This window comes from Hylobates moloch, unplaced genomic scaffold (genome assembly GCF_009828535.3).
Source record: "Hylobates moloch isolate HMO894 unplaced genomic scaffold, HMol_V3 SCAFFOLD_24, whole genome shotgun sequence".
NCBI classification, from domain to species: Eukaryota; Metazoa; Chordata; class Mammalia; order Primates; family Hylobatidae; genus Hylobates; species Hylobates moloch.
In genome coordinates this window covers 11,490,020-11,511,008 of record NW_026652299.1, presented here as the reverse complement: position 1 = coordinate 11,511,008, position 20,989 = coordinate 11,490,020, and the positions used below count along the sequence as shown (strand labels likewise).

At 36.0% G+C, this 20,989-nt stretch overlaps 1 protein-coding gene across 2 annotated transcripts in view; it reads right to left on the bottom strand.

The window, feature by feature from the left end:
• The window catches only part of LRP1B (LDL receptor related protein 1B), a 1,938,417-nt gene that overhangs the window by 66,771 nt on the left and 1,850,657 nt on the right, over positions 1–20,989 (bottom strand). For both annotated transcript variants that reach the window (XM_058434432.1, XM_032145942.2), the window contains exon 84: positions 11,665–11,826. In XM_058434432.1, coding sequence (XP_058290415.1) covers positions 11,665–11,826 — 162 coding nt within the window. The remainder of the gene's footprint in view (positions 1–11,664; positions 11,827–20,989) is intronic.

Below are 20,989 nucleotides of genomic sequence, written 5' to 3'. Positions count from 1 at the left end.
ATATATATTAGCAGCACTCAAAATATCTTTTAAAATGAAAATTATAAAAATATTTGCATTTAATTTTACAATTTACAGAAGGCTTTTCTTATAGATTATCGCACTTTAAACTTACAATTTTAGGAAATATTAACTTTTTTTTTACAGATAGTGTAACTGAGTGTCACCTGTGATGATGAAAATAATAGTTTGAGAAACCAAAGTTATGGAATACTCTTTGTTAGTTCATACATATTTACTTCAGATAGTTTTACATGATTCAAAAAGAATATTTTAATTCTGCATCTTCACCTCTAAAACCTAGCATTTCTTCAACAAATCTAGATTCTCATTTGACATATTCTAGGAGTGTGAACTCAGACTATATATCCAACAAAGTTCAAAATCCACTGAAATTGTTTTAAAACATTTATTTATTTAGGTCTAGATAAGGGATCTGACCAAAAAGTTCAGAACCTAAAAAAATCAGAATCCTACACTACTTTGTAATGTAAGGAGCACTGAAATCTAGAGTTGAAAAATTCTAGCTTAATTCTGGTTCTTCATGGTCTAGAGGCACCATGGAAGTGACCTTAATTCTTGTCCTGAGATTTAATCGAGCAATCAGTTAAATCAGGTGCCATTCATTACGTGGTCCTATCCATCTGAATTTATTTGTTTCTGCCAATAAGTTGATTCATTTCTGTCAGTTGATTTTCAAGGAAAGGTTGCTCTGAGATCATCATTATAAATCTTCCAAGTTCTCGAAACTAATAAAATACAAATTGTTTTGTCAAACTGAAATTTAGATCATATTGTTACCATGGATTTAGACATGGATCTTCAAGGGATATTGCAAGTAAAAAAAAAAAAAAAATCCAAATGTAGTCACTTGACCTTTGAACTAATCTAGTACTATTACAAACTAAGTGGCTTCCTATTCCCATGGTACTCTGTACTTAGGATGTATCTGATTCTGTGAAGCAACCCCTGCTACACTGGTTTTTCTCTTAATAGGTTATTTTCATATTATTGAGGATCTATATTGTGAAAAATTATTATGTCTCTGGCATGACGTTACATTTTAATTTAACTTTGCTTTCATTTGTTGGAACTTTTACTTTATTTGTTGAAAAATGTAGTGGATTTAAAAATGTCTACACTTATTTAATCAGATTTATGATGTATTTTTGCATCTATAAAAAATGAAATTAAATGCACTATTTCATATATTTTCTATTTCTGCTATTATATATTCTTTATTTGATGATAGGCTATATGACCATCGGATAAATTATAAATCTTTCCTCCTTTCTCTCATCTTTATACCCTTGGACTCAGAACATATAAATTTAAAATTTCAGAATTTTTTTTTTCCTTGACAGCTGACGATGACATACTGACTCATAGTCTCTTTTGCCATTCTTATATATAATAAGGATAAATACCAAATGTTTCTAGCAGTATACCTACAAAAGAGGTTATATCTTTTATATAAAACAGACTCATAATACCAATTTGTAGTGATTAAATCTTTAATAGTTAAACATAAAGGTTATCATGTTATCTATAAAAAAAGAATTTTATCTCTTCTCTTTAAAATATTTAAAGATTTCTGACTCATAGCATTTTTTTCAAAGCATGTTTAGTAGACATTCCAAATTTGATATAAATAACTATGTTTAAAAGTTACTCTTAAATTTACACTTGAACTTTTAAAAGTGATGTTAGCAGAGGCATTTAACTAGCAACAATTTGTTTGGTTTGAGGTAAGCCTCAAATATTTTTGTTTAATCTGTATGTCTCTGAATAATTTATGTGCTACATTGCTTTAAATACTCAATTTTGTTTTCAGGTAATTATTTGTGAATCCATGCAGTTTACGTAACACCAAGTATAGCAGAATCACAGTCATGGCTTCTATTCATGAAAAGCCATGCATTATATTTTTTTCAGGGAGAGGAGATTTCCCAATAGATATTCAAATACAAATCCATTAAAAGGTTACTATTAGTTGTGAGACATATCATTTTTCAACCTACAGCTAAGTAACTTTGAGATGCCTTTCATTGTCTTTATACTGCTTTGTATATGGATTCTTCTTTACGTTGTAAAAAGAAGGGTCAAAACATGTCTGTAATGCTAACATGGCATAAAAGTAGAAGATTAAACCACCTTGGCATAAGTAAAGGTGAAGCATTGTAAGATTAGAGTTGCCTCAATATCAGGTGAAGCTGGCATGGAAAAAGTTCCTGCTATGATGCCAACAAGAGTAATTAAGCATTCTTAAAATTTTTTATTCAGTAGTGCTCACCAAAATTACTAAATATAATTACTAATATTTCAAGTGCAAGTTCCATGGTGTAGAGATAAAAGTTTATCAGTAGTTTAATTTTATAAACATGCTGCTGAAATTTCAAACAATTATGTGAAAAATGGTATGCTTCTAAGTAGTATGAAATAAAGTCCAATTCTGATCTTTTATCATTTTTGACTATACAACTCGAAGCCCGCTTTGTCTAACTTTTACCCTAAAAAGATACGTCAGTTGTTTTTCTATTCATCAAAGTTATACAAGCCAAGTGTCTTCAAAGAACTTTTATACTGATAAATCCCCAATGCCTAGAGCAATGAATGATATTTAATGTTGTTTCATATATATCAGTTGAATGAGTTAATTTTAATAATCAGCATTTGTAGTTTCAAATCATGTATGACTTAATATCTGCTTGGAAAAACATACCTTGGTTTCTAATAAATTTCCTTTTATGTATAAGGAAGTATGCCTAAAATTATTTTCCTCTTATTATTTTTACATTTTTTTAATGAAGGCATAACATTAAAACAGAAATCTGTTTGAAAAGTCTAGTTTTACTATTGGGTCAAAATGGCCTTCAACAAATTTTTACAACCCTGACAATTTTTTCAAAATAATCTAAGGTAAAAGAATAACTAAAATAATTAATTATTTTACCCTTACCTCAACATTCTCTATCATTATCACACCAGAAAATCATATGTATCTATCTATTCCCTTCACATTGATTAAAATCTAATATTATTTTTACACTTTTTCTTTTAATCTTTGAAACTGGAATGTAAGCACCCAGTTTCTCGTGGACCATCAAGGATCTTCATGAATTTTTGAGAAAATATGGCCCAGAACTCTGATCCCGCCTTTGGAGAGGGATCTTGCCAGAGCACAGAAAAATAACCAGGCCCAGCAGTCTGTAAGAGGATCTTTCTACTCTGTGCACTTGCATCCAGACTCCTCAATTCCAGGCACTGAGTTCACTTGCAAGATTGATGAGGTGTGCAAAACATTGTAGCCTGTTTAATATTCTAGTGGGGTAGAGATTCATGAACGATACGAATATAAAGTGAAAAATGGCAAAGAGAAGTGCTGAGATTCTAGGGAAAAGGAGAGTTAAGAAGACAAAGTAGGAGGATTAAGGAGGTTTAGCAGACATTGAGGGCTTAATGTGTCACGAAAAAGAGGTATTAACAATTATAGCAGATGCACTTTGGAGGCAATAAACAGGTTTTCAAGGTTAGAAGAAAAGGTACATAAAGTAATGTGCTGCATTAATCCAGACAAGGGATGATAAGAACTTGAATGAAGACAAAACTTACTTTCTCATTAAGAGGAAAAGAGTTGGAGACGGTAGACAGGGCTCCAAAATGCTGTGCTAGTCTAAGTGTGAATGTCGTAAAGAATCTTAAATATTCAAATACTAAGGAAGGAGTTGGTTCTTACGGATACTTTCACTTTCCAAATGACAATTCTTTCTCAAAATTTTAGGCTCGGTTCGAATAATTGACCTTCATATTAACAGGAACAACTGAAAACATTCTGTTCTTTTCCTGATCATTTTAAAAATGCCTTGGTCTCTTTTAGCTGGGCCTGCTGTAAGCTTAACAGCTCAAGATTAAAGTTCCCATTAGTGCTTCTTTTCTATGGTGTAGAAGTTTGAAAGACCAGGTTGAGCCAATATGCCATTTGAGCTTTGAGTGTTCTAGTGAGTCTTTAAAAGTCACAGCATGGTGGGCAGTACATTGAATGGCAGAAAAATATACAATACCAGGAGAAGCCTAGTTTTCTTTATATATATAAAAAGTTCAAGGGCACATGTGTACAACATGCAGGTTTGTTACATATGTATACATGTGCCATGTTGGTGTACTGCACCCATTAACTCGTCATTTACATCATTTACATCGGGTATATCTCCAAATGCTATCCGTCCCTCCTCCCACCACCCCACAACAGGCCCCAGTGTATGATGTTCCCCTTCCTGTGTCCAAGTGTCCTCATTGTTCAATTCTCACCTATGAGTGAGAACATGTGGTGTTTGGTTTTTTTTTGTCCTTGCGATAGTTTGCTGAGAATGATGGTTTCCAGCTTCATCCATGTCCCTAGAACATGAACTCATCCTTTTTTATGGCTGCATAGTATTCCATGGTGTATATGTGCCACATTTTCTTAATCCAGTCTATCGTTGTTGGACATTTGGGTTGGTTCCAAGTCTTTGCTATTGTGAATAGTGCTGCAATAAACATACGTGTGCATGTGTCTTGATAGCAGCATGACATATATTCCTTTGGGTATATGCCCAGTAATGGGATGGCTGGGTCAAATGGTATTTCTAGTTCTAGATCCTTGAGGAATTGCCACACTGTCTTCCACAATGGTCGAACTAGTTTGCAGTCCCACCAACAGTGTAAAAGTGTTCCTGTTTCTCCACATCCTCTCCAGTAACTGTTGTTTCCTGACTTTTTTTTTTTTTTCATTGAGGTTATTTCTGATATTTCTTGGTAACCATCCCTGCAAGGATAACATTCACACCACTGTAGAACTCTAGATTCTTTTTTTTTTTTTTATTATACTTTAAGTTTTAGGGTACATGTGCACAACGTGCAGGTTAGTTACAAATGTATACATGTGCTACGTTGGTGTGCTGCACCCATTAACTCGTCATTTAACACTAGGTATATCTCCTAATGCCATCCCTCCCCCATTCCCCCACCCCACAACAGGCCCCGGAGTGTGATGTTCCCCTTCCTGTGTCCATGAGTTCTCATTGTTCAGTTCTCACCTATGAATGAGAACATGTGGTGTTTGTTTTTTTTGTCCTTGCAATAGTTTGCTGAGAATGATGGTTTCCAGCTTCATCCATGTCCCTACAAAGGACATGAACTCATCATTTTTTATGGCTGCATAGTATTCCATGGTGTATATGTGCCACATTTTCTTAATCCAGTCTATCGTTGTTGGACATTTGGGTTGGTTCCAAGTCTTTGCTATTGTGAATAGTGCCACAATAAACATACGTGTGCATGTGTCTTTATAGCAGCATGATTTATAGTCCTTTGGGTATATACCCAGTAATGGGATGGCTGGGTCAAATGGTATTTCTAGTTCTAGATCCCTGAGGAATCACCACACTGACTTCCACAATGGTTGAACTAGTTTACAGTCCCACCAACAGTGTAAAAGTGTTCCTATTTCTCCACATCCTCTCCAGCACCTGTTGTTTCCTGACTTTTTAATGATCACTATTCTAAGTGTTGTGAGACGGTATCTCACAGTGGTTTTTGATTTGCATTTCTCTGATGGCCAGTGATGAAGAGCATTTTTTCATGTGTCTGTTGGCTGCCTAAATGTCGGAGAAGCCTTGTTTTCAGTCAGATCCACAAAGCTAAAAACTGTGGTTCCTGTGCTCTCTAAATTGCAAATTAGGGAAAACTGCTTAATCTCATTTTGTTGGCACTTGCAAATTTAGACTAATAATATTAATCTCAAAGGGTTCTGTGAGCATTTGTTGAAAGGATACATATTCACATATTAGATAAAATAATGTGTCATAGCAACATCTCTGGGATTAAAACATTACACGTTTACTGAGTGTGATTTCTTTTGCCAGCCCTCCTGTAGAAAAATCTAATAGAAACAGGAAAAATAAATTTCCAAAGGCTTTCCCTTTGCATATGCTGTTCCCCCTTGCTGCTTCCCCTTTGCAGATGCCATTCCTTTGTGTATGCTGTTCCCCCCTTGCTGCTTCCCTTTCTCATCTCCTTAGCTTCTTGATTTCTTGTGATCTCAGCTTAGACACCACTTCCTTCAAGAAATTTTCTTAAAGGCTAAACTCTATGGTCTTTCTGAGGGTTCCAGTAGCCTCTGTGTTTCATTAAATTGACCTGTAATAACTTGTTTCCTTTTTAGATTCAGACATTACACTGTGAGTTTACTGAGAATAGAAAATGTTTCTGACCTCACTGTTTCCTTTCTTAATGCCGAACATAGTGACAGGTTCATTGTAAACATCAAAACATATTCGCTGATGAACTGACTCATGGGATAAAGCTACCCTAGAAGACAAATGATAAAAATAATCCCATCGTGTCATCAAATATGATAGGCTTATATCTATAGTGCATAATTGTTTTATAAGTTACTTGATAGTCTGTGGTTCCAATACCGATTACAAAATATGTTATCTTTGGATTACTGTTGGGTACTTCTAACTCTGTAAGTAGGGACATTACTGAATGTCTGTACTTACTGGAACCAGGGAGACTAAGCCATACAGGTATACTTCTGATAAGTCTAGTTCTAATTGAAATTATAATGGTTCCCCAAGCAGGTTACTAGAGGACTTTGAAAGTATTAATGAGAGAACAAGCAGGTTTTCACTTAATTTGACTACCTAGTTCTTAGACACAGATCCAATTGGTCTTAATTGGCCCAGTTGGCCTAATGTTATCATTTAATCACAAATAACTTAAGATATTGGTTAATTTCATACTTAACACCTAGATTTAAATCCAAAATATCATGCTCACTTATTTATTTTTATTTATACTAGTAATCCTTGTTCTAGAATAGCGAGAAGTGCAGCTATATTTGTTCTTTAACAACTTACTTAAAGAATAGTTGATTTTACTTTTACCATTATTTATCTTTGCCTCTCCTCCCCGGGGCTGCTGTTAAAATTAATTTGCATTTCAGACCTCAGGACTTTATATTGCTATTAGAGTTATGAAATGTTTTTACTCAGCACAACTAAGAACTGATGTTTTACCTCCCACTAATGGACCTTTAATTAGGCACTGTAATGAACCATTCTGTCATTCCTTCTTTTATAGAGAGAAGATTTTGTATATGCAAGATACAATTTTGACAGAACACCAGGTCCACTGAACCTTGTCGGCTTACATCTAATAGATCCTAAATTTATTACTCTTTTGTCAGCTGTTGAATTTGTCATTTTAATGCCACTGTCCACAGACTTATTATGCTGCCAAAAAAACAGCATCACCATACTGCAAGAATGTTTGTTGACATCTTGATCAACAACTCCTGGGGTCCAATTCTGACTATAATATTACTACTTCGGGACCTTGAGCAAGTTATTTAACCTCTGTCTAAGGATTAATTGGTAAATTTTAATAAGTGCTTTGCAGTAAAAGGTGGGAAGTGCTCTACTAATAGTGATAATAAAATTATAATGCAGCTCTTTATAAAGCATCAGGCTACCTCAGACTGTGATTCTATTAAGTTGTCAATTAAAACATAAGCTAACGGAATTTAGTCTTTGGAAGGATCCAAACTGCTATACAAACTATGGCCACATAGTATTTTTAAACTTAGTTTAAAAAAAATTAAGAATACTATTGTTTCAACTAATGAAAAAATAAATAAAAACAAGAGGTGAAAATGACATGTTCTTTTTTTTTTTGTTTTTTTTTTGTTTTGTTTTGTTTTTTGAGACAGAGTCTTGCTTTGTCGCCCAGGCTGGAGTGCAGTGGCGCAGTCTCGGCTCACTGCAAGCTCCGCCTCCCGGGTTCACACCATTCTCCTGCCTCAGCCTCTCCGAGTAGCTGGGACTACAGGTGCCCGCCACCACGCCCGGCTAATTTTTTTTTGTATTTTTTAGTAGAGACGGGGTTTCACCGTGGTCTCGATCTCCTGACCTCGTGATCCGCCCGTCTCGGCCTCCCAAAGTGCTGGGATTACAAGCGTGAGCCACCGTGCCCGGCCTGAAAATGACATGTTCTATGTTGCTCTACCAATTGGGAACCAAAAGACAGAGGAGAAAATACTAGCTCTAGTTGAACCACATACAGTTACAAGATCGTTGAACACTGATTAAATGTAATTTTACATTTAAGGTAAATTGATTTTAAATTGTTCTTTTGTTAACATTTATTCAAATCATTTATTTTTATTTATGTATTTATTTGTGTGATTCTTTGTTCCTTTGTTCCTTTGGCAAGTGCCATTGTTGGTTGTAGTCTCAAAAAGATCCCAGACAAGTAAGGGGAATGTACATAATCAACAGGTGAAAGTGATCAGAGTTGGAAGAGGAGGGAGAGTTTGATTCAAACTGAGAATTTGAACAATTTCAAAAAGAAAATGGTGTTTAAGCTGAGCAGAGTCACCGTGTCAGGGAAGCTGGCTCTATATAGGGAAGGGCAATTGGTGTGGTTTTACTAGAATAAAGGAGAGGCTGCAGACCTAGGATGGATAGTAATAGGGGTCTTCATTAAGTGGGATAGTAGTGTTGTCCCTCATTTGCATGGAATCATTTGGGGTCATGACAATGGTGGAACAGAAAATAAACACACGAGTTAGTGGGTGGAAGTTGTGTTGAGATAGTCTGCTGTGTTGTGAGGAGGGGAATGAGAATGGTGAAGATGTGAGCAATACATGAGAATGGATAATTAGTGTTATTTATTTATTTATTCATTTATTTATTGAGACGAGTCTTGCTCTGTTGCCCTGGCTGGAGTGCAGTGGCGCAATCTCAGCTCACTGCAAGTTCTGACTCCTGGGTACACGCCATCATCCTGCCTCAGCCTGCCTGGTAGCTGGGACTACAGGCGCCCGCCACTGTGCCAGGCTAGTTTTTTGTATTTTTAGTAGAGATGGGGTTTCACCGTGTTAGCCAGGATGGTCTCGATTTCCTGACCTCGTGATCCGCCCGCCTCAGCCTCTCAAAGTGCTGGGATTACAGGCATGTGCCACCGCGCCCGGCTAATTAGTGTTATAAAATAATATAGGGATGCATGGATGTAACCAGATTGTATTTTCATATAAACTTCTGGCCTGTGATGCACATCATTTAAGAAATAAGTTAGGCAATGTGAAAAGGAACATTGGCCTAGGGTAGGGGTATCTACATATGTCAAGGAAAGGCTAGCTTAATATGATAAGTATAAACATTTGGAAAATAAACTACTTAAAAGTAAATGTTTTCTTGCTTCTGCAGAAGAGGCCCCTCCGTACCATCAGAGGCAAGATACTAAGTGTTACGCTTGATTCTCAAATAAGCCGATGATTATAGCTTGAGTCTGTGCTGTTTCATGTAGTTCCTAAAATGACCGAAGACCTAGGCCACTCTGTGTGAAAATTCAATGATATTTAATGTAACTTTTCGGGGTGTGACCTGAGCCCTGAAGCTAAATTGCCTGGTTTGAATCTTGGCCCTCGCAAATGCTAAATAGGTAATATTCGGAAGCCTATTTATTTTTTCCTGGTGTCCTCTTCTGTAATGAGAGTAAAAAACAATATCTAGTTTATTGATAGGATTAAATGAATTAATAAAACTAATGCAAAAAAGTAATTAATTGCAAGTGTCCTTGGGTGTAGAAAAATCTCAATAAATGTGACTGTGATAGAAAGCAATTCTATTGTGAATAAAATGAACTATGACTGACCTTTTGAGAATAGATACTATGGGGCAAAGAAAGGGAGCATGGAGATCCATTAGTAATAATCCAGGCAAGAGATGCTGGTAGAATGGAGTGGTGAAAAGTATTCAGATGCTGAGTATATTTAAAGGTAAAACTGAGAGTGAAAACAGGAGGTAAAAAAAGGGGGAGGGGGTCAAAAAAATTCAATTATTTTGGTCTGGACAGTGAGTATATTTTCTTTTAAAGAGATAGAAAAGACTATGGTACAGATTGAGCATCTCTAATTGGAAAGTCTGAAATGTAAAATATTCTAATATCCAACAGTTTCGAGTGCCAACATGATGCCACAAGTGGGAAATTTCACACCTGACCTCCCGTAATGAGGGCAGAAGATTAGTAAAAAATACATATAAAATTACCTTCAGGCTATGTGTATAAAGTGTATATGAAACAGGAATTTTGTATTTAGACTTTTGTTCCATCCCCAAGATACCTCATTATACAGATAGACATATTCTAAAATTCGAAAAAAATCTGAAATCCAAAATACTTCTGGTCTCAAGTATTTCAGATAAGGGATATTCAACTTGTTCAAAAATCTTGGGGTAAAAACACATCAGTTTAAATTAGAGTGATAACAAGCTGTCAAACAGACACTTAGGTATAAAAACCTGGAATTCAGGAAATAGGTTAAGCAGGATATGTAAATTTACAGTCATTAGTATTTGGATGATGTTTAAAAAAAAAACATACAATTGGGTGAAATTGCAGAGGCAGTAGGTCTCAATTTTGGTTGCATGTGTGAAACATCTGAAAGATTTCAATAATATAGATCCCCCAACGAAGGCTAGAGGAATGAAAATCTTTGTAGACGATGTTTTAAGAAGGATGAAATGATGAACTGCTGAAAGTAGATGTAAAATAAGAATTGAGATTTGATCATTACATATGGCAACATGGTGGACATTAAATAAAATCAATTAACTTGACTTTTGTAAAAGATATTTCAGCAGAACAGCAAAGATAAAAACCTGACAGAGGTGCGATCAAAGAAAAAATATAAATAGAAGAATTGTGGAGAACAACTATATTTTAAAGTAATGCTTCTGTTAGAGAAGGAGAGAGTAGAAAAATAAGGTTATTACAAAAAAGAGATGTGGGCACATGTGAAGGTTTTTTCCAGAAAGAACTTGGCAGACAGGAAAATAGTCATAAAGCAGGAGAAAGAGGGGACAATTGTGGGAGATGTGTTCATGAGTAGCCAAGAGGGGTCAGGACTTGAGATGGAGAACATAGGGTTAGATGTAGCCTGGGGGTCCTAGTAACAAGAAGAAAGACAAGTACATGGGCATAGGAGAAAGAAGCTGGGGGGATGTGCTAATGTGAGTTTGCGGCAGCTCTCTTTAGATGGTTTCTATTCATATCAATAAAATATAAAGCAAGTTTCTCAGCTGAGGGTAAAGTTAGGGAGAAAGCATTGGAGGTTTCATGAGAAGGAGAAGGTGTGACATAGACATCTAGGGGAGTGGGACAGTCAATGGATTAGGGAACTACATAGAAAGCCTTAGTAAGTGTCTATTTGAAATTAGTGATAGAATTGAAATGAGACCAACCAATATGATTAGATGTTTTTTTCAGTTGCATTCATCTATGGGATGTCAGTTCAGGAGAGATGGAGAATTGGATTTAACTGTGGTTATGGTTTGCTAAGAAGTGCAAAAGGGGAAGAGAGAGGAAGGCAGCTGAGGGTGTACACAGGGAATTGTTATAATAATGGACCATGGAATCAAAGCTGAGGGAGGAAGAAAGATAAAATCTTTACAACAATAAGAGAAAGGTGAAGAATGGGTAAATAATTGTTGGAGTGACAGAGACTGAACCTGAAACATAGGGGATAGTTAAAATTAAAATAATGGAAAGAGTGGATACAGGAAATCAGAAGATTAACATAAACATCAAAGCTGGCTTCTGGGTGCTGCTTTTACTTACAGTACTGACATCTGTCTCCGGTGTATTCCAGCTGGCAGTGGCAGTAAGGCTGGTTTCCAGCAGTCACAATGCAGGTTCCTCCATTTTGACAAAAATCCTCACAGACTGTCTTACCACAGTTTGGCCCAGTGAAACCCAGTGCACAGCTGCAGGTGGGTCTCCCTATTGGAAACAATAAGTAATAAAAAGCAAATTATTTGACCAAAATAGTTTAGTTTCAAGGAATTTTCATGGGATAAAAGTTGAGAAGCCAGGTTTCTGGTCAAGGTCTGTCCATGATTTCCTCTGTGACATTAGGCAGTAACAGTACTTCTTTGGGTCTCAGTTTTTCATATGTTCAAGGAAATCTAGGTTAGAAGATAACCAAGTTTCAATTCAGTAAAATAATCAAAGATCATTTTATGAATAATTAATTATACTTGCATGCAGGTATTGTTTGCTTAAAGTACTTCTTATTTTGACTTCCGTTCTCATATCCATTTGGCCCTTCCAATTATTTTTATTCTACTCATATGTGATAATACAGATTATATTTTCATTAGAACCTAAAATACAATTTCACATTGTTCAAACATCATCTACCAACCACCGCTGAATCTACATAAAACATTAGATTACACATGTTATAAATAAATCTTGTAATAAGTTTAAAGTAGACATGTAATTTATAATAATTAGATTTAGTAACATTAACTACTCTATTTGACTTAAATACATATACTGTGGTTAGTACATAAGTGCTAAATCTTATTTTGTCTAATTGCGATATTGTTATTCACGAGAACGGACTGTACTTGTAGTCTAGTAAATAATAGGATGACTTAGAAGTTTAACGTGAACAACACGTAAGATCAAATATGACAGATCACCTTTGACTATTTTTCTTTATTTACTCTGTGGGGACTAACATCGGGATGAAAGGTGAACAGTCCTGTATGGTGTTTTGAACATAACACAGTTAACTCTTGTATATTAGGAATAAGTTTCTCTAACTGCTCAGGCTGTCAAGGACTGAGTAGAAAATGAAATATGGAACTAGCTCTGTAGGAGGGGAGAAGGAAAAAGAAAACAAAATGAACGGATATCATTTAAATGGTAAAATGAGAAGTTTCAAAGTTTGCAAAAATGTAAAGAAACAACAGGAAAGAGTATGAGAGAGACTTATAGATTTCAGTTAACTAAGACGCAGATAATATCACTCAGTTGACTAGCATTAGAGAATATTCAAGCCATCTCTCTCTTATCTTTGTAGACCTAGAGAATATTCATGCCATTTCTCTGTCATCTTTGTAGACACAGAAGTGTAATTAAACTGATTAGAGAAACGCATGAGTGTAAATCTTACTAAGACTTGAAGTGTGAAAATGATATAATTCTCTATTGCTATAGATTCTATATTGAAGAAGTCTAAATCTTTTGAGAAACATTCCTCAGCGAGTATAATGCTTACAAATAAAATTCATACACATTTTTAAGAAAATGAGTGAATTGAGGCCCATAACTTATTAACTTTACTTTGAAAGGGCTCTACACGCTCAAAAATGCTGGAGACTGATGCTCTAAATGAACAAAGTAATATACATTTTTATGGTGAGTAATATTTCTTTAAAACTTAGCATTTATGAATGTTATTAGTTTGGTGGCAGATAAATGCCTATTAATGGCCTGAGAAGGTAAATTCTATATACGTTAAACGCTGAGTAATCTCATATTTTTTTTGTTGCCAGAAAATGTTCACTAACTTTTAGTAGATATTTTCCTTAAAATGGCAATGCATTTTTCTAGTTGTTGTTGATACAGAAACAAAATAAGTTGTTGATACAGAAACAAAATATCTTCACTGGCACATTAGTAGGTGAAAAACAGAGCTACAGGACAACAAAACAAATAATGATAGTAAATGCAGAGGTTAATAATTGTTGGAACGTGATTAATGAAAAAAAAAGAGCCCAAAACAACAGAAGTAATTCTTCAATTACAGTCCATAGATGTCTTACAGAGATATAGAACAACAGCAATAAAAATTACCATGAGCAAAACAATGAAATAAACAGCGCATAAAGTACAAAAACAATTAAAGTACATTAGAACAATCCGAAAAGGTGCCACACAGACATATGATGTGATCACTGTGTATTCATTGTGTTTTTTTATATGTGTTTTTCTTTAGGATTAGAAAAAGAAGTAAAATGATACAAGTGTGAAAGAAACAAATGGTACCTGCTGAGGTACTTGAAAATTCTTCTATGGTTTTGTCTCATTTACAGCTGTTTTGAAACTACAGCAGGTGACCAGGTTGTCCACAGCTAGCATATGTCTTAGATCATTCAGAGTGCAGCTGAATTATTTTTAAAAGTTCTTAGTTCTCTTCCTTTGAAGAGCAGATTTCTTTTTGACAAGTAGAAATCTTCATATTCAGGGGAATATTATCTAACAGAAATTATTTGGTGATACACCTGATCTTTTGATTGCTGATGGGAAATGAACCTTGTGTTGCAGAATTGTATAATGGGCCCTATTTGCTGTTTTCAACAATCTCTCTAGGTGCACCCTAAGACGTTGGATTGGATTCATTTACAGAGATTTTTAGGTAGCAGAATTTGATTTTGATACTTGAAAAAGAAACAGTCCTGTTATAGTGATTAAGGTATAGATTTATAGCAGCGATGCATCCAGGGAGCTGGGGAGTTGACAGCCTACAAGGATAGTACAATCTGAAAGAGCATCAGTTGACCTTAGGAAAGAAGGGGAGGCTCCATACCTTATGTTTCCAGGCTCTAAATCAGTCTAGTTTTGACAGTTGCCTTAGCTCAGACACTAAGAATAAGGTTTTCAGACTGCCTAGATTCACAGCCTATGTTTGTCAAGTATTGGTTGTGGGACCATGGGGAAATATGTGTTTGTATCCCTGTCTGTAAAATCAACATAATAATACTACCTACCTCATGGAGCTGTTCGGGAGAATCATGTAGAATAAATTAGATAACACATGCGAAGCATTTCTAACTGTACCAGTCACATAGAAAGCACAGTTATATTTTAGCTCTGATTATTATTATTTTTATTGTTATTATTATTTCTATTGAGATTCACATTTTTTAGGCAGGACTTATTCTGTGGTTATGTCTACCAAGGTACTTAACAGTTTAAGCAAATCATTCTGAAACTTTTATTAAATTTTATTTTTATCTCCATTATTTATTTAAGATAAAATTAAATTTGAATTTCCTTTTATGGTTAGTGATGGGCTAGAGCTGAAATTCTCTATCAACTTTACTCTCAGGGTCTAACATTTTTAGACTTTGAAGAATGAGTCTTTCTTCCCCCTTTAGCTTCTAAATTTTGCTCAATTCTATCTTTCCAGAGGAAAGCACACACATACTACAACAGCAAACAAACCAAAAAGCAAATCTAATATCTGCCAAGTCCATGTATTTGTACAAATTTTAATTTTGGTACATCCTTGAGCTTCTTCAAAAGACAATTATACTCTCTGCTCCCAATTTGATGAATATGTGACAGAGTAAAATATTCAATCGTAAAAATCACATTGCAATCCTTCACTGAAGGTACAGATTTTTTTAACATAAAAAATAATGTATCTTAATATATTACTCTGTGCTCTCAGAAAACAGGCCAGAGGCCGGGCGCAGTGGCTCACGCTTGTAATCCCAGCACTTTGGGAGGCCGAGGTGGGCAGATCACGAGGTCAGGAGATCGAGACCACGGTGAAACCCCGTCTCTACTAAAAATACAAAAAAATTAGCCGGGCATGGTGGCGGGTGCCTGTAGTCCCAGCTACTCGGAGAGGCTGAGGCAGGAGAATGGCGTGAACCCGGGAGGGGGAGCTTGCAGCGAGCCGAGATTGCGCCACTGCAGTCCAGCCTGGGTGACAGAGCGAGACTCCGTCTCAAAGAAAAAAAGAAAACAGGCCAGAACCCTCAATATGAATGTATTCCTCATATAAACTGATTTTAATTCTTTGGTGGTAAGAAAGGTTTAAGAATAATGTGTAGTGTTGCTTATCTATGTATATATATATACATATATGTATATGTATTTTCTGTAGTTTATAAATATTCTGTACTTTATATACATAAAGTACAGAAAAAATCAAAGTGCATTAGAATATGTATACTAATAGATGAATATATATGCAATGGTGTGCATATATGTGTATATATACACATATACATATACATATATATATACACACTATTTCAAAACTCACCTCTAATCACTTCCTCACTGAATCCATTAATTACTTCTCAACCATTATCATCTTCAAATTTTCTCTTTAATTACACAATGTTGACTAATATCTCTACCTGACAGATATTTCTCCAGTGGCTTCTGAAACACTAGCTTTATTGATTTCTCTTTTTTGTTCTGACTGCCTTTTTGTACAATTGTCTTCATGTTTTCTCTTTCTGTCTCTCAAAAAGTGTTCTTCTAAACTTCTTTCTGGTGATATAACCCAATTTTATAGCTTAAATATTTATCTTTCTGTCTAAATGCCTCTGTCCCAATTTTCTGATTCTGGGCTCATTCTTCTTCCTAAACTTCAGACCTTCAATTTTACTCCTTGTACGTTTCCATGTTGATGTCTCTGGACAGTTGGTAAGTTCATCGACTCCTCCCACTCTCTAAAAGAGTAAACTTTGTCCTCCATGGCATACATACTTTCACTAGACTATAGCTGCTTTTAGTGTTAGGTCTACTTCATATTCAAGTTGCACTCTTGAATTACTTAGCAAAGTGCTTTGCTAGATAATTACTATGATGGTTTATTTTATGTGTCAACTAGCCTGGGCAAAGCGATGCCAAAGTAACTGGTAAAATACTACTTCTGAGTGTGTCTGTAGAGGTGGTTGTGGAGGAGATTGGCAGTGGAATCAGTAGACCAAGTAAGAAAGATATTTCCTCACCAGTGTGGGTGGGCATCATCCAATTCATTGAAGGCCCAAATAGAATAAAGGTGGAGGAAAGGTGAATTCTCTTTCTTGATCTGGGACATCCATCTTCTCCTGGCTGAGGACATCAAAGCTCCTGGTTCTTGAGCATTCAGACTCAAAGACTTACACCAGAATTGCTTCCTCCTCCCACCCAGTTGCTCAGGTCATTGGCCTTAGACTGAGAGTTACACAATTGACTCCCTTAGTTCTCAGAGTTTTAGACTTAAACTGAATCACAGGACTGCCTTTGCTGGTCCTTGGGTGTGCAGACAGTATACCATTGAACTCCTCAGGCTCCATAAGCACATGTACCAATTCCCATTATAAATCTCCTTCGTGTATATATGGACATAGACACACACACGTATATATCTTATTGGTTCTTTTTCTTTAGATGATACAAATATATATGCATAAAATAAATGGAGATTAGTTCTGTTTATTTATACTATTTTTCTTCATAGATAGAAATTCTTTACATATATCTTCTAAAATGTTCCAGCAATTGGTCATACCACAAAGTCATAAAAATAAACCCTTTTTTATTTATTACTTATTTATTTGAGATGGGGTCTTGCTCTGTTGCCCAGGCTGGAGTGCAGTGGCAAAGTCTTGGCTCACTGCAACCTCCGCCTCCCGGGTTCAAGCAATTCTCCTGCCTCAGCCCCCCGAGTAGCTGGGACTACAGGCACCTGCCACCATGCCCAGCTATTTTTTTGTATTTTTACTAGAGATAGGGTTTCATTATGTTGGCCAGGCTGGTCTTGAATTCCTGACATCATGATCCTCCTACCTCAGCCTCCCAAAGTGCTGGGATTACAGGCGTGAGCCACCACACCTAGCCCATAATAATAAACTCTTACAATTTAACTTGATAACAAATAATAGCTAATGTCAAATATGCTGAAGATGTAATTAAAATCACTAATCATCTATAAACAATAATATTTTTAATAAAAAATATTTTTTAAATTATACTTTAAGTTCTAGGGTACATGTGCACAACATGCAGGTTTGTTACGTATGTATACATGTGCCATGTTGATGTGCTGCACCCATTAACACATCATTTACATTAGGTATATCTCCTAATGCTATCCCTCCCCCCTACCCCCACCCCACAACATGCCCCAGTGTGTGATGCTCCCCTTCCTGTGTCCAAGTGTTCTCATTGTTCAATTCCCACCTGTGAGTGAGAACATGTGGTGTTTGGTTTTTTGTCCTTGTGATAGTTTGCTGAGAATGATGGTTTCCAGCTTCATCCATGTCCCTACAAAGGACATGAACTCATCCTTTTCTATGGCTGCATAGTATTCCATGGTGTATATGTGCCACATTTTCTTAATCCAGTCTATCATTGATGGACATTTGAGTTGGTTCCAAGTCTTTGCTATTGTGAATAGTGCCGCAATAAACATACGTGTGCATGTGTTTTTATAGCATCATGATTTATAATCCTTTGGGTGTATACCCAGTAACTGGATGGCTGGGTCACATGGTATTTCTAGTTCTAGATCCTTGAGGAATCGACACACTGACTTCCACAGTGGTTGTCAGTGGGAATGTAAACTGGTTCAGTGTAAAAATGTTCCTATTTCTCCACATCCTCTCCAGCACCTGTTGTTTCCTGACATTTTAATGATGGCCATTCTAACTGGTGTGAGATGGTATCTCATTGTGGTTTTGATTTGCATTTCTCTGATGGCCAGTGATGATGAGCATTTTTTCATGTGTCTGTTGGCTGCATAAATGTCTTCTTTTGAGAAGTGTCTGTTCATATCCTTCGCCCACTTTGTGATGGGGTTGTTTTTTTCTTGTAAATTCATTTTAGTTCTTTGTAGATTCTGGATATTAGCCCTTTGTCAGATGAGTAGACTGCAAAAATTTTCTCCCATTCTGTAGGTTGCCTGTTCACTGTGATGGTAGTTTCTTTTGCTGTGCAGAAGCTCTTTAGTTTAATTAGATCCCATTTGTCTAATTTGGCTTTTGTTGCCATTGCTGTTGGTGTTTTAGACATGAAGTCCTTGCCCATGCCTATGTCCTGAATGGTATTATAGCCTAGGTTTTCTTCTAGGGTTTTTATGGTTTTAGGTCTAACATTTAAGTCTTGAACCTGCCTTGAATTAATTTTTGTATAAAGTGTAAAGAAGGGATCCAGTTTCAGCTTTCAACATATGGCTAGCCAGTTTTCCCAGGACCATGTATTAAATAGGGAATCCTTTCCCCATTGCTTGTTTTTGTCAGATTTGTCAAAGATCAGATGGTTGTATATGTGTACTATTATTTCTGAGGGCTCTGTTCTGTTCCATTGGTCTATATCTCTGTTTTGGTACCTGTATCATGCTATTTTGGTTACTGTAGCCTTGTAGTATAGTTTAGAGTCAGGTAGCGTGATGCCTCCAGCTTTGTTCTTTTGGCTTAGGATTGTCTTGGCAATGAGGGCTCTTTTTTGGTTCCATATGAATTTTTAAAGTAGTTTTTTTCCAATTCGGTGAAGAAAGTCATTAGTAGCTTGATGGGGATGGCATTAAATCTATAAATTACCTTGGGCAGTATGGCCATTTTCACGATATTGATTCTTCCTATCCGTGAGCATGGAAATTTCTTCCATTTGTTTGTGTCCTCTTTTATTTCGTTGAGCAGTGGTGTATAGTTCTCCTTGAAGAGGTCCTTCACATCCCTTGTAAGTTGGATTCCTAGGTATTTTATTCTCTTTGAAGCAATTGTGAATGGGAGTTCACTCATGATTTGGCTCTCTGTCTGTTATTGGTGTATAAGAATGCTTGTGATTTTTGCACATTGATTTTGTATCCTGAGACTTTGCTGAAGTTGCCTATCAGCTTAAGGAGATTTTGGGCTGAGACAATGGGGTCTTCTAGATATACAGTCATGTCATCTGCAGAGACAATTTGACTTCCTCTTTTCCTAATTGAATACCCTTTATTTCTTTCTCCTGCCTGATTGCCCTGGCCAGAACTTCCAACGCTATGTTGAATAGGAGTGGTGAGAGATGGCATCCCTGTCTTGTGCCAGTTTTCAAAGTGAATGCTTCTAGTTTTTGCCCATTCATTATGATATTGGCTGTGGGTTTGTCATAAGTAGCTCTTATTATTTTGAGATACGTCCCATCAATACCTAATTTATTGAGTTTTTAGCATGAAGGGTTGTTGAATTTTGTCAAAGGCCTTTTCTGCATCTATTGAGATAATCCTGTGGTTTTTGTCGTTGGTTCTGTTTATATGCTGGATTATGTTTAACGATTTATTTTGAACCAGCCTAGCATCCCAGGGATGAAGCCCACTTGATCATGGTGGATAAACTTTTTAATGTGCTGCTGGATTCGGTTTGCCAGTATTTTATTCAGGATTTTTGCATCGATATTTATCAGGGATATTGGTCTAAAATTCTCTTTTTTTGTTATGCCTCTGCCCGGCTTTGGTATCAGGATGATGCTGGCCTCATAAAATCAGTTAGGGAGGATTCCCTCGTTTTCTATTGATGGGAATAGTTTCAGAAGGAATGCTACCAGCTCCTCCTTGTACTTCTGGTAGAATTCGGCTGTGAATCCATCTGGTCCTGGACTTTTTTTGGTTGGTAGGCTATTAATTATTGCCTCTATTTCAGAGCCTGTTATTGGTCTATTCAGGGATTCAACTTCTTCCTGGTTTAGTCTTGGGAGGGTGTATGTGTCCAGGAATTTATCAATTTCTTCTAGATTTTCTACTTTATTTATTTGTATAGAGGTGTTCATGGTATTCTATGATGGTAGTTTGTATTTCTATGGGATCGGTGGTGATATCCCCTTTATCATTTTTTATTGCATCTATTTGATTCTTCTCTCTTTTTTTCTTTATTAGTCTTGCTAGCAGTCTATCAATTTTGTTGATCTTTTCAAAAAACCAGCTCCTGGGTTCATTGATTTTTTTGAAGGGTTTTTTGTGTCTCTACTTCCTTCAGTTCTGCTCTGATCTTAGTTATTTCTTGCCTTCTGCTAGCTTTTGAGTGTGTTTGCTCTTGCTTCTCTAGTTCTTTCTTTTAATTGTGTTGGTAGGGTGTCAATTTGAGATCTTTCCTGCTTTCTCTTGTGGGCATTTAGTGCTATAAATTTTCCTCTACACACTGCTTTAAATGCATCACAGGTATTCTGGTATGTTGTGTCTTTGTTCTCATTGGTTTCAAAGAACATCTTCATTTCTGCCTTCATTTTGTTATGTACCCAGTAGTCATTCAGGAGCAATAATAAATATTATTAAGGCCTATATTTTATTTAAACATTGTATTGCTCATAAGAAAAATGGAAATGCCTTGGAATCTCATAGAATTCTTTAAATTTCACTTATATAATATGTCCCTTACATAGCAAAATCTGT